At 42.1% G+C, this 14,574-nt stretch overlaps 1 protein-coding gene across 1 annotated transcript in view; it reads right to left on the reverse strand.

The window, feature by feature from the left end:
• jak2a (Janus kinase 2a) overlaps positions 1 to 14,574 on the reverse strand; it is a 44,225-nt gene that overhangs the window by 15,602 nt on the left and 14,049 nt on the right. The window contains exons 3-5 of the mRNA XM_084934929.1: positions 9,116 to 9,239; positions 8,870 to 8,990; positions 6,546 to 6,691 (exon numbers count right to left, since the gene is read on the reverse strand). Of these exons, the coding sequence (XP_084791055.1) occupies positions 6,546 to 6,691; positions 8,870 to 8,990; positions 9,116 to 9,239 (391 nt within the window). The remainder of the gene's footprint in view (positions 1 to 6,545; positions 6,692 to 8,869; positions 8,991 to 9,115; positions 9,240 to 14,574) is intronic.

Consider the following 14,574-nt stretch of genomic DNA (forward strand, 5'->3'; position numbering starts at 1 on the left):
TGGAGAAAAAAAACAGAAGAGAAAGCAAACAACAAAGAGCAACATAATAAAAACAGCACCATCACAATAAACTAGCTAGCAGTAGATAACAGTAGATACTAAATAATAAACGATATTGTGCAGCACGCAAGATAGACAGCGCACAATGTGCTTTGAGGCAGCAGCCAAGAAAGGTGTAGTCCGCGTCTGTGAACACCCGTGTGGATCAGCATGCTTGTATTCCAAAGGTTTCTCCATGTAACGATCTGCTAGGGAGTGTGGGGAGCCATAGCCCCGTCCACCAGGGTATGAAGCAGGTATGGAGGAGATCCAGGCCCCAGATATCCAGAGGCCCCAGAGTACAAGGACCCGAGGAGGACCACCAAAGGGGGGGGGGAACCGTGCCACCCTCCTGGGAAGAGCTGAGTAGAGCCCCAAACGAGAGGTCACCCCGCAGCTACAGAGCAGAGGCCAGAGGGGGTTGCAGTGGCGTGCCCGCGGGCTCCGCCGGCAGCCAGCTGTGCCAGAGAGGACCGAGCTTCAGGCCCAGAGGCCAGAGGCCTGAGGGCATCCCACCCCCCGGAAGGAGCCCAGCCGGGCCACAGGCGCCCGGCCCCGCCAATCGGCCACCAGGAGTGAGCCGGTACATGCATGAGCGCCCAGCCCCAGATGACAAGGACCACCAACACACCAACGTCTAAGGGCATCAGCCACCGGCAGGGAGTGTGGTGAGGGGAGATAGGCCTCCGTACTTTAGAGGGCCTGAGATGTACCCAGAGAGGTTGAGTCTAAGACCCAACCTGACATATAGACACAGACAAACAGGCACACGCGGACACAGACGTGCATTCCCACCCCCATATGCCCAACCAAATACTCGGCACTCACCCAACGTGTAGACAGACACAAATAGACACTGCACAGACAGTTGCACTCCCCAAACATACTATATATCCCAGGTCCAGGTACCCCCGCCCCCAGAGGGGCAAGCCGCACCTAGACCCAGGAGATGTAACCCTTCTCTCTGGGGTGGAGGCAAGCGGACCACCTCCTTATCTGCAGTAGCAGGGAGGCCCCGCATCCCAGATCCCAGTCTGACGGCCAGCACCTCCTCCCAGCCCCCCAGCCCCCCAGCCCTGACGGCTAACAGAACCGGGGTGAGTGAAGACCTCAAACCTCCCTACGCCCGCTCATATGTAATGTTGTTGTGTGCTGTTCTAAAGTGCATTTAAAACTCAGGAGAGCATGGTACTAGCTTCCTCTCAGAGAGCAGCACGGCTCCTCCCGAAAACCCTCAGTGTCTAAATGCATTTAAAATTGAGGGTAGGGCACCAGCGCCAGAGGTTGGTTGGAGTACAACGACCATCCTCTGGATGCTGTAAAACGTGCCCACCCCCAAGGCCCTATATGTATGTGTTATGTGAGAGTGTGAGTAATGTGGATGTCTAGGTTGCAGAATAAAATTGAGGCACAGGCGGCCAGAAGGGGACAGAGGGGGAGTGCCTCCCCTGCACCCTGGTGACATACCTGCACCCCAAGCCCTGCGTGTGTGGGTGGGTGTGGTAGAGCGGGAATAGGGAGGCAGCTGAGGATGGGGAGGGAAGAAAGGGAGGGGCAAGCGGCCCCTCCCTGGGGCCAGCTCCCCCGCTGACCCCAGTAGGCACCCCCACGCTCTGGAACCCACCAGGGCAAGGAGGCCCAGGCCCATCCGGACCGGGGCCCGCAGCAGCAGCACTGCCCAGCCCCACAGAGTCCGGGGCAGCCCACCCGACTCCACCCCAGAGAAAACTGCACCCACCCCATCATCCAATCATCTCCCAAACTACACAAGACAATAGACACCCAGGTTGAGTTCATTCTCCCCCTCTCCTATATCTCTCCCCCCACCTGCAGAGTGAGCTCCTGTAGTGAGGAGACCACCTGCAAAGATGTAACAACCTCCCCACCAGTTAGAGAGCCCCCTAGTTGGGCCGATGCACCAGAGGTCCCCTGCACTGGGGCTGAGCCCCCCTGCACCCACCCGCCCACTGCTCCGGCGACACAACAGCCAGGACCCAAGCCCCCAAGGCCCGGCCAGCACCCCAGACCGGGGGGCGGAGCACCCCCAGACCCCCAAGCCTCCACGCCCGTCCCGGACCCTCCCAGGGGCAGCCAGGCTACCAGGCCAGTAACCAACGTCCGCCAGCACAGACCCTCCCCCATCTCCGCTGTACGCAGCCACAAGGAAAACACCATCCAAGAGCCCCAGAGCTTCTAACCAGGTCATGGCCACAGCCCCCAGGTTGGGCCCTCCAGGGAAACGTCCCTAGGGACTCCCCAGACGCCCTAAGGCCGTCCCTACCCCCACATCAACCACAATAGCGAAGGCAGGACCAAACCATGACCCCCCACCCCCACTAGGTGATGAAGCCGATCAAAGGAGCCCAAAGGGATTGATCAAATGTGATGGCAGAGGTTGTATCAAGACTAATGTGATCTATTAGATGGTTTTTATATTGGTTAGAATTAAGATTATTTTTATTTTTCCAGTTAATGAGGACCATTTTCTTGGCAATGCATAGGGCCGTAAAAACAACGTGGGCTGTGTTTATTTCTGCAGTGACCTCATCCAAGTTGCCCAGCAAGCATACTAAAGGGGAGGCTGGAATGTTACATTTCAGACACTTTGATAAGTCTTCACATATCTCACGGCAAAATTTCTGAACTGGTGGACAGAACCAAAGAGCGTGGATGTAATTGTCCGGTGTATTTGCTGTGCAGTGTGAGCAGTTGTTGGAAGGCGTATAGCCCATCTGGAACATCCGATGACCAGTATAGTGCACTCTGTAATATTTTGTATTGTATTAATTGCAAACTGGGATTTCTGATCCATTGAAAGGTTTTTAAGCATATCTGAGACCAAAGGTTTGGGTCTAAGTTGATTGATAAATCTGCTTCCCATTTTGCAATAGGAAGGGATATTGATTCATCTATTTTAGAAAGTGTTCTGTATATTTTAGACAATAATTTGGGGGGTTTTAGACTAAGAAATTGTACCACACTTGGTGGTGTTTGTAATTCAGCTTCACTGGGATTAAATTTCTTTTTTACTATGGATTTAATTTGTTGATATTCCAAAAATCGTTTCTTGTTGATCCCATATTGTATAACTAGTCTGTCAAACGAAATAAAGTCTGTTCCTTCCAATATATGTTCCAAGTATTTAATTCCTTTGCAACTCCAATCTGAAAAGTTTATCATATGATTGTTTTGTAATATGTCCGGGTTGTTCCAGATAGGTGTACGTTTGCATGGGATTAATGAAGACTCTGTCATTTTTAGAAACTCCCACCATGCTGTCAGAGAAGAGCTAATATTGATGCTTTTAAAGCATTCATGTCGTTTGATGTTTGAGCTGATAAATGGTAGGTCTGAAATTTCTAGGTTATTACATAGTGCCTGTTCTACATCTATCCAAGGTTCATCTAAGAAGGTGTGTTTAAACCATCTAGAGATGAACTGAAGCCTGTTGGCTAAAAAATAGTGATTAAAGTTAGGCAGATCTAATCCTCCTTTATCCTTGGTCCTTTGTAGTGTTTTTAAGCTGATACGTGGGGGTTTATCTTTCCAAAGGAATTTAGAAATGTACGAGTCTAGAGATCTGAACCAATCTTGTGATGGCTTATTTGGGATCATTGAAAATAAATAGTTTATTTTTGGCAAGATCATCATTTTTATAGCGGCGACCCTTCCCATGAGTGATATGGGTAAAGATTTCCATCTAGCCAGGTCGCCTTCTACTGTCTTTAAAAGTGGGATGTGGTTTAATTTAGTTAATTCTGAAAGTTTAGGAGAGACATTGATACCTAAATATTTTATATTTCCACATTGCAGTGGGGAAGGAGAAGAATTATGGAAGGAGCAATTAATCGGAAGAACTGTTGATTTCGACCAGTTAATTGAATAATCTGAGACACTTGAGAAGGAATTTATCAATGCAATTACCCCACAGATATTGGTTTGTGAGTTTTGGAGAAAAAGTAACACATCATCTGCATAAAGGCTGATTTTATGTTCTATATTCTTACATTTTATGCCCTTAATTGTTGTAGCCTGTCTAATTGCTGCTGCTAATGGCTCAATAAAAATTGCAAACAGTGAAGGGGAGAGTGGGCATCCCTGTCTGGTGCCCCTCAGAAGAGAGAAGCGGGAGGATGTTTGGTCATTTGTTCTGACACAAGCTGTTGGGGAGTTATATAATATTTTTAACCAGTTTATGAAACAGGGTCCAAAACCAAATTTATGTAGAATATTTAGAATTTTTTCTGACTGTCTGAGGCAAAATTTCCCAGATTTAAATCGAATTGAATCGAATCGTGGATCGAATCGTTTCGGGACCTTGTGAATCGGAATCGATTCTAGAAATCAGTAACGATACCCAGCCCTATTTTACAGTTTTCCACAAGGGTTGCAAGGCCACAGGTCTAAGCATACGTTGATCAGTCTCCCCAACCACCTATTCCAGGTCTTCTAGTGGAACACTAGCCTAGATATATAACCTTTCCAGGAAGTTCTGGGTGTAACCAAGGTCTTTTTTCCTGTTGCACATTCTAGTCTAATGACCTAAGCAGCTCACCAGATCACTGAACCTTACCTCACATTCTCTTTGGCTGTTTATGATTATGGACACAATCAGTGATAAAAAGCAGCCCTAGCAGTTCAATACCACCAGGGAATTAGTCTGAATTATTGCCAGCAATGTTAAGCAAGCTCTCACTACAGTAAAAGTGAACAGCATACAGCAACAGACCCAATAACCCATACTTGTTAAGAAATCTGGATAGGATACCACAAGGAACACCTTCGAATGCCTTCTCTAAGTCCACCAATTGAGTTGAGCGAACTACCAACAATCCTTGATTATCCTTAAGATGATGATGGCCCAGTCCTGTGTCCCATGACTAGGACGAAGGTGGCAGAGGGCAACCAACACTTTTTTGGGGCCCGTGTTAATTAAAATCAGTTGTGGCCCCTGCATGCCAAACACCCAGACAATAGGAGAGCACAATCTCCTATGAGGAGCTGTAAAAGGCCAGCAGCAGCTTTCGGTCATGGTTATTATTCCTCAGGACACGGAGGAAGTGCAGCTGCTGTTAGGCCTTCTTTACCAGTGTGTGAGTCCAGGTGAGATCAGTTGAGATGTGGGTGCCCAGAAGCCTGTAGGTGGAGACAGATTCCACCTGTTCTCTGTTTATAATAAGAGTGGAGTGGACCTGTCTGTGCCTCCTGAAGTCTATTTTGAGTTATTTTGTTTGAGGACGTTCAGCTTCAGGTTTCTGAGCACCAGCAGGACAAGTTCTCTACCTCAACCCTGTACTCTCCATACATCTCCATCAGAGATGAGACCGACTATGGTGGTTCATACTTGACCATGACGTTGGTTGTTTGGGTTGGTGTACAGTCATGTGTTTACCGGGCGTACAGTAAGGACCGGGAACGCAGCACCACAAGAATCAAACCAGGCAAAGAAGGTGTTGAACTCCTCTGCAACTTTGAAGCTGCTGTCGGGGGTTGGGGGGCTCTGGCCTTTACAGTTCGTGAGGGCTTGGATGCCTCTCTACACCGGGCAGAGGTTGTTGGCTGTGAGGAAGCCCTCTATCCTTCCTTACTTCTATCCTCCTCTTGTAGGCCTCCTTGGCCTGTTTGATGCCCTTCCTCAGGTTGGCTCTGGCGGGCTGGTTCTGGCCAGGTACGGGTTGTGATAAACCTTTAGGTGGAGCACAGCCTAAAAAGCACCACCGTAGTTTGCCAATCCAAGGACACTGTTGCCAGCTTCCATGCAATGTTGCAGAGGCAAGTTAACCCCTAAAGCCCCACAATGTCTAAAACCTTAAGCAACTTGGAAAAAAATCCCCTCCACTCCAGTGGATAGTATTTTTTCATTATACAGGACATTTTCCCATTTTCATTTTCATTTCCTTTTTTTAATGATTCTATTTCTTAACACGGCTTGATTATATCATTATCTGCAACACTTAAGGAAAGGCTTTTCCTTCACACATTGCCAGATCTACAGGATCCAAGTTTAAATGTTTAGGAATTTTTTTGCAGAAGATTAGTTTAGATGTCTTTGAGTTAGAGCAATTTCATCCTTCATGGCAAAACATCGAAATTCCCTACGCCACCAGGGTCACGCCCTTTGATGAAAACTCTTTTTTCAGTTGAGCCTAAAACCAACTCCTTCAGGGCTTCCTGGGGTTTCTGGGGTCAACTGCCTTGAAGCAGTAAAACATGACATTTCCTGTTCCCACTAGGTAACACTGTGACCAGTCAAATATTGCAAAATGTGCCAAATTTCATGGAAGATCTGAAAAAGGTGATCAAAGACATGAAATAATAATAATAATAATGATAAATGGAGCAGATACAACAGGGCATTCACACTTCGTGTCCTCAGGCCCTAAAAAAACAATCCAGGAAGTCTTAATAGGTATTAGGTAAGTAAAACTATAAAAGACTGCTAAGATTTTGTTTCCTAATTTTATTTTTTGAGCAGATTGGAAAATAAGAAACAGACGGCAAGCTACCTTTTGTCATTGTAGATGTCCACTGCTGATTGCCCGCTCTCTTTGGCGAGCCTCATCATGTCCAGCACAGCCATGCCCAGGCACTCCTCCTGCGCTTCATGGCTAACTGGAATATCAACCCAGCCATTCAGAAAGTCACTACGCCACTGGCAAAAGAAAATGAACAAAAGGAAACTGATGAATAATACACAAAGAAAAAAGTAAATATGACTAAAGCTAAAAATTAATCAGATTAGGAGCAGCAGGGTAAACAGAAAGTACCGTATTTTCCGCACTATAAGGCGCGCTTAAAATCCTTTAATTTTCTCAAAAATCGGCAGTGCACCTTATAATCCGGTGCGCCTTATATATGAATTCTGGTTGTGCTTACTGACCTCGAACCGATTTTAAGTGGGACACAGCGCTCAAAAATCGTTTTAGTACGACTTCGGTAAGCTACGATGCCACACCACTTGATGGTAGCATTATGGCTACCGTAGTCAGGAGCCTCGCAGAGTAATATGGGTCCAAAACTCCGTCCGCTTCAGGTCCCAAAGTCAAACGAACACTGCGGCATCACTGAGAGTTAAAAACGGTCTAAAGTCTTTCATCTTTAATAAAATGATCAGTGTTGTTGCTTTACCAGGTGTAACAATTAAGTTTAACATCCAGGCATCCATGAAAACAGAATTTATTAAATTTAACAGAGTTAGAAATTAGCAGGAAGTTAGCTTGCTAGTTTCCACCTAAACATGATATACCATGTTCTGACTGAGAGATTTCTAAAAGAATTAAAACGTACATAAATATATATAAACGTACATAAACGTACATAAAACATAAATGAAGACAGGTGAGGGTTCCCGATGGTTAGGGACAAATGCAATCACATGGCAGGATGCTGTAAAGGGACCAAACTTGAGTCAGGAGATCAACTGAGATAATCCATCCGCAATACGAGGTTAGTCATTAATATACTGCAACAACCTGGGAATAGAGGAGCTGCAAGTGAATTCAACATTACTGAATCAATGTTACGGAAGTGGAGGAAGCAAGAAGGATGAGTCGAGTAAAGTTTGACTTTTGACTGTTTTGTTTCGCTTAATGCGCCTTGTGTATGAAAACAGACCCGTTCATCGACAGTGTGCCTTATAATCCGGTGCGCTTTATGGTCCGAAAAATACGGCATCTTTTAAAGAGAGCAGCTATTTTAATGTTAATATAAAGAATGATTATAATTTCTTCCATAGCATCAGTTAAAAATCGGAGGAGGGTATGGAGGATGCATATCGTAAAGACCCCATAATATAATGCTGTGATGTACTATGACATCAACGCAGCTCTACAGACATTTATATTATTACTTCCAGAGGGTTTGACTTGCCCTAAACTAAAAAAAAGAAAGCTTCAGCATTAATGAAAAGTCAAAACAGGAAACAAAATTGTGCCCATTTAAAAAATGTTTTCTCATCTTTTCCAACTGTTTCAGCATCTTCCTGTGTACCAGACCTACAAAATTGCCCATGATTCAAGAACTGTCACCAACGTGTGCTAAAGAGAGAAAACCAACAATCCAATGACCCCCTGTGAGCAATTTGTTTGGTAACAGAGGTAAGGAAAAACTCCCTTTTAACAGGAACAGATCTCCAACAGAAGCAGGATTATGGAGGGGCAGCCTCAATGACAGAGGCTGCCCCTCCATAATCCTGCTTATGGAGGGGCAGGCTTATGGAGGGGCAGCCTCCATAAGCCTGCATTAAAGTTGTGCGCAACTTTAATGCACAACTCTTTTTATCCATTATTTCATCAGCAAACTACTACGTGGCTGAATTATTCCAGAAGTCCACCAAAACAAACCCGTCTGTTTTGCCACACAGCTCGGGGTGTCAATGTGGCAATGGTGATGAAAACAAAACTCAACAGACAGTGTCTGCAAGTGAGGTTAGCACAAACATGACAAGATAAAAAAAAAAGTCAGAGAAGCTATTTTAAAAACATGCACACAAAAACATTTGTGTGCATGCATACACATAAACAAAAAGAACCTGGACCTGTTCCCCATTTTGTGCTTCTTGAGCACTCTCACTACCCCACTTCCTGTTTTCTTAATTTGTACCAAAGAATGGGCTGACGTGACAGACAGACTGGCAACCAGTCACAGAGACAGAGAAACAAGCACATTTTATCTCCCACCCAACAGTGCTCAAAAAAAAGAGAAAGAAACCACATGCGCAGACGATAAAGAAAGGGTGAAGGCATTAAACAGACTCTGCAGACTCTATGGTGCTACAAAAACAAAATGACGTCTTACTGTTCTTTATGAGGTATAAAGCGTTAAGACTAACCTGAAAAAACTGGTATGCCATGACACAGTCATCCATCACAGGGCTTTCCATCCCTTTAGACAAACCATAGCGATGAGCGTATGATAAATTGCTGCTGTTGTACCAGCCAGGAAAATAGTATCTGGACAAGAGGGGTGATCATGGAAAAGAAGAGAAAAGAGAAAAAGAGAAGAAAAAAAAGTTTGAAAAATCTGAAACAGATTAAGGAAATCAGAAAAAAAACAACTAAAAAGTATAACTGTCTACCTGATTCTGAAGTGCAGTTTCTCACAGGATGAGTGGTCCACTTTAAAGACATGATTTGGGGCGAACCATGTCCGGTCACTTTCCCTCATTAGGCCAAACAAGCTGCAGTACACTGGACCAATCCCTGGAAAAAGAATAAATATACATATTGTTTTAAATTAATTAAGTCATTTAAATGTTTAAGGTGCTGTTAGTTTCCTCCGTTAGCAGCTATCTTCCAATCACTTCGTCCTACAGTGTTTAACATCACCCCCTATTTAAAGGTCACTTCAGTAAACACTTAATTGCACACACCAATAACCAGTTCCTAAATATAAAAAACAATTTCACTAAACAAACTGCTGATATTTAGAATTTTTTTTTACACATGCAGGATGCTTTGTGGCATCACTGCAGCCTGCAAACAACTGCATTAACATGCTCAACAACAACCAAATATTCTCGTGTAGTGTATCTTCAGTTACCGCTGGTCGATATGCTTCCCCCCACATCGAAAGTCCCTGTGTGCTAGAAGTCTGATGATAATGATGATGATGTATATAGGCTAACAATGGATGGACGACTTCATATACATCCGTAGTAATAAGCATTTGTACAGTATTACGTAAAATGCTTGATAACCCGTCATGTATTTATATTTTTGTAGGAAATGGTGAAATTAATTTGTTGAAACATGTATATATATATATATATATATATATATATATATATATATATATATATATATATATATATATATATATATACATGGAAATAGAGTATATAGTTTGTAAAATTCTAAAAAGCTCTAATAAGGTCAGTATTTAGTATGACTACTATGACTCTTAGACTTTCTTTTAATGTTTATAAGCATTTGTCAAGAATATTTCTCCTGGCCTCTTCAAGGAAATCTAAAGCTTTTCTTTGGATGTTGGTTGCCTATTGTCCAAATCTCTGTCAAGACAATCTTATACTGCTTCAATGATGTTGAAGTGCGGGCTGTGTTTTGTTGGTAAGTTGCCTGCTATGTGTAGATCCAATACTTGTTCATTCCTTCGGTGCTTTTTTATGCTTGAATGATTCACAGGTCAGTGTTAAGTGTCTTTAAAAAAAAAGAAAAGAAAAAGAAAAGACACTGGTGTCTTTCCTCTGAAAGACACCAGTGTCCAAAGAAAACCTCAGAAAGACCTTCAGAAAGCTTGGCAAGGTATTGCTCAAAACGTCAATAAAAATTAGAACAAATCTGGCACAATGGAAGCAAAATATTAAGAGAATAATACTGTATTTGGTACAATACTGTATTTTGTCACATCCAACTAGTTCATCCTTGAATCTTGTTCATGTCTGGGCCCCATGTAAAGAAATCCTCTCCAGCTTTTCGTGGTGATGATGTACTCTGTCATGTTTACAAGAACACAGCGGACACCAGGACAGTGGCCTAGACCATTAAACTTGAACTAGGAAAACCAGTTAAGTTTAAATGAATGTTTTTGCCAAATCTGAAAAAGTTTCCCTTGAATGCTCCTGAGATAGCGGGTTCCTAACTGAGCTCCTTGGCATGGGTGATGAACTTTATTCGACTGGGTCAGGCCACGGCGGTCTACAATGCTGAGGCATAAAAAGTGCCATGAAGAAAACAACTGGTGTTTTATCAGTGTTCGAACTGAACTTAAAGGGCATAAAATGTCATCACGCATGCGGAAGCCCTCACACATGTGAAGCAACAGCGTGAGGACAGAAGCGCTGCCGAGGAGGAAATGGGCTCAACCACAACAAGGGAAGTAAAGTCAAAGTGCTAACAAGGTTAATGTACAGACAACTCCTACCTTGTGATATGTATTACAATCAAAACAGTATAAAAAGTTCAAGATACACTGAAGACTAAAATACTGTAGTTCTACATTTTAAGAGATTTGTACCGTATGTTAGATTTAATAACTTTGTATGCTTTTTTTTAGAAACTGAACAATGAAGCAGAACACCCTTGCGTCTTACTTTTTAACTTATTTCTACGTGAGGACTAAAAGGAAGAAATTGTACTAGGGATGACTGCAAAGAAGGAGGCCATAATTAACTTCAGTCTGGTAGCAAGTTGTCCTGCCCTAGCCATTTAAATGAATATTAATGATTCTCTAATAAATAATATCCTAGTAACAAACTACTCAACTTATTCAGCTAAATTCAACTGCAATTAACCAACAAAAGAAACAGTCTAAGAGACAGTCAGAAGGTAAAGTACAAGTTTAAGAATTGACAAAGAGGTAGAAATGAAAAATGAAACAAAGACTTTGAAAAATGGGGAAATATAAAAACAGCTCATGGTAAAAAGACTTCATTCAACCGTTCCAGAAGGAAGGGTGCACATAGGGGAAAACAGACACACAGCAAGACAACTTCCTGATCTGAGTTTTCTAGAAAGAGGCGATGACAAAGTGGCCTGACTATCTTAGTTCTGTTTTCACGACTAAAAACTGGTCTAAGCAATCTAATTCTGGTCTTACTTTAAAAGACAGTTTAAGAAAATGTGCATCTAAACCTTGCAGAGCTTGAATGCTCCTTTACGACCTTTTCTTCATTGAGAGGATTAAACTGGTCAGTTAGCCCTTAGTAACCCAGTGTCTTAGTGATCTGCAACATCTGCCAAACAGCTGAAATTCACATTTTTATTCATGTGTCGTTAAAGCTGGGGAATGTATTTTTTTTTCTTAGTGACCGATGGCTGCCAGGAGGTCACTCACCAGTCTCGAGGCCTGCGTAATTAAGGCTTAGGGTTTTTTTTTAAAAAGCTGTTAAGTACAAATTCTGACAGTTCAAGTAACCATTATCACTAGTCTACCATAATTATGCACAATCATCTGTGAGTAGTTTGGGAATGTAGACATCTTTAATTTAGTCAAATAATTTCTTGTCAGAATGGAGTTAAAGTTACTGCATGAAGTTCCCCTCCCTAGGAAATTCTGTTCAAAATGCAGTCTTGTTTTTTTTTTGTCTGGCAGTTTTTGTGTTGGTTTTTCTTGGGGGGTTTTCTTGCATTTACAAAGAATAAATGAAAGATTAAGAAAAAGGTATGGTATTTAATGTCTAAAACAAATGCACTGAAACAACAGTCCAAAAAAGGTTAACAAACCAGATTACGGCCTCACATTGTTCTGGCAGGGCAGAAGGCAAAGAGTATTCATCTCAAAGCAGAAGTAATTCCAATTTAGAGCAATTTTAACCAAGAACAAATCATATTCAAAGAGTGCATCAAGTTTTCCCCAAAAACGCCAACACAGCTAACTTATTCAACTGCCTTAAAACACACTAAAATGGATAAGAAAAACAATACAGTGGTTGCTAATACGAATATCCAACATCAACTCAGGTGCTGTACAATGCATCAGCCTATTCATGTAAATAACATCCATTATTCAGGTATAATGAATTCAGTGAAATGATATATTTGTCTATCTTCTGCAAATGTGCTTTAAATAACAGGAATGTTGCACAATGTAAAACTAAAAGCAGTGCCTGCTGATTTAATGCTTCACCAAGTTCAGCTGAACGAAAAGGAGCCTTTTATTTTCATTGAAAGAGTTGTGCATTAGGGGAACAGCTGCAAACCATGAATGTGAAAGCAGTGCTGTTTTTATGGGACATTTCTAAGTGAAATTTGTGATCCAAAAATGTCTTGTTGGTTAAGAGTGGGTCTTTCATTGCCAGAATATGTGGATACAGAAGAACCTTTAGATTTCATTGCTATAAACGCTTAATTAGTAAGTAAGTAAGTAAAATTTTATTTATATAGCACATTTCTAGATAGAAATCACAAAGTGCTTTACAAGATATAACAGATTATAAAAAGAAAAAAAAACAAACAAGATACAAACAAAGTTAGCAAAAAGCAATTTTAAAAAGATGTGTTTTTAGCTGTTTTTTAAAAGTAATCAATGAATCAGCGGATCGTAAGTCCTGAGGAAGGGAATTCCACAGTCTGGCGGCCACAGTAGCAAAAGCTCTATCACCCCTAGTTTTCAGTCTCGTATACTGAGTGACAAGTAGGCCCTGACTACTCGACCTCAGAGACCTACTAGGGGCATAGGGCTGTAAAAGTTCAATAATATATGGTGGTGCTTGTTGTTGAAGAGCCTTAAAAGTTAAAACCAAAATCTTAAAATGGACTCTAAATTCGACAGGAAGCCAATGTAACTGCATAAGCAACGGTGTTATATGTGAAAATTTAGAAGCTTTCGTCAAAAGTCTTGCTGCAGCATTCTGAACGATCTGCAGACGCTCCAAAGAACCTTTGTTTAAACAAGTAAACAGGGAATTGCAATAGTCCAGTCGTGATGAGATAAAAGCATGAATAACAATCTCCAGTTCGGTATAGGATATTATAGAGCTCAATTTAGAAATATTTCTTAAATGATAAAAGCAAGACCGAACAAGAGATTTAACATGACTATCTAACGTAAGAGCAGGATCAAGGATAATCCCTAAGTTCCTGACAGATGGTTTTACAAACGTTGAAAGAGGACCAAGAGCATTTATTATACTGGGTATATGTCTATCTGGGGCACATAAGAGGACTTCGGTTTTATTTTCATTTAGTTGGAGGAAGTTTTCAGCCATCCAGCCTTTAATGGTTTCCAAGCACACATTTAAAAGCCGCAGCTTAGAAGCCTCTTCCGGTTTAAAAGATATATAGAGTTGGATATCGTCCGCATAACAATGGTAACAAATATCCTCAAAAGGGCTCAAAATGTGCTGGAGAGGGAGTAAATAAACTAGAAACAATAAAGGCCCCAGCACAGAGCCTTGTGGCACACCAAAAGACAAGGACGCAGAAGATGATCTATACTTAGAAACTGCCACAGAAGAATATCGTTCAGAGAGATAAGAGGAGAACCATTTCAATGCAGTCCCAGAGACACCAACCCAGTATTTCAGCCTGTTAAGTAAAATATAGTGGTCAACAGTATCAAAGGCCGACGTAAGATCCAACATTAAGAGAACAGAACATTTACCTGCATCGCTTTGTAACAAAATGTCATTAGAAACTCTAAGAAGGGCTGTTTCAGTGGAATGAACTTTACGAAAGCCAGATTGAAATTTGTCGAAAATACTATATTTATCTAAAACTGCTGTAAGCTGCTTAGCCACGATCTTCTCTAGAATCTTAGCAATTAATGGAATTTTTGAGATCGGTCTATAATTGCTAGTGAGAGATGGGTCCAGCATAGGCTTTTTTAACAAAGGATGTATAACAGCAGTTTTAAAATAGGCAGGGACTATGCCCGAGGCCAAGGAGGTATTAATTATAGTAAGAATACAGGGACCAGTAGAGTAAAAGACATTTTTGAATAATGATGCAGGTAAGAAATCAAGAGAGCAAGAGGATAATTTTGTTGCACTAACTATTTTTCCCAGCTCTGGTAGTGAAACAGGTGAAAAACCTTCTAAAACAACAGGCCGATCTGGAGTGGGAACTGACAGCGCAG

This window comes from Perissodus microlepis, chromosome 7 (assembly GCF_051167445.1).
Source record: "Perissodus microlepis isolate ML-2025 ecotype Zambia chromosome 7, ASM5116744v1, whole genome shotgun sequence".
In the NCBI taxonomy this organism is placed as follows: Eukaryota; Metazoa; Chordata; class Actinopteri; order Cichliformes; family Cichlidae; genus Perissodus; species Perissodus microlepis.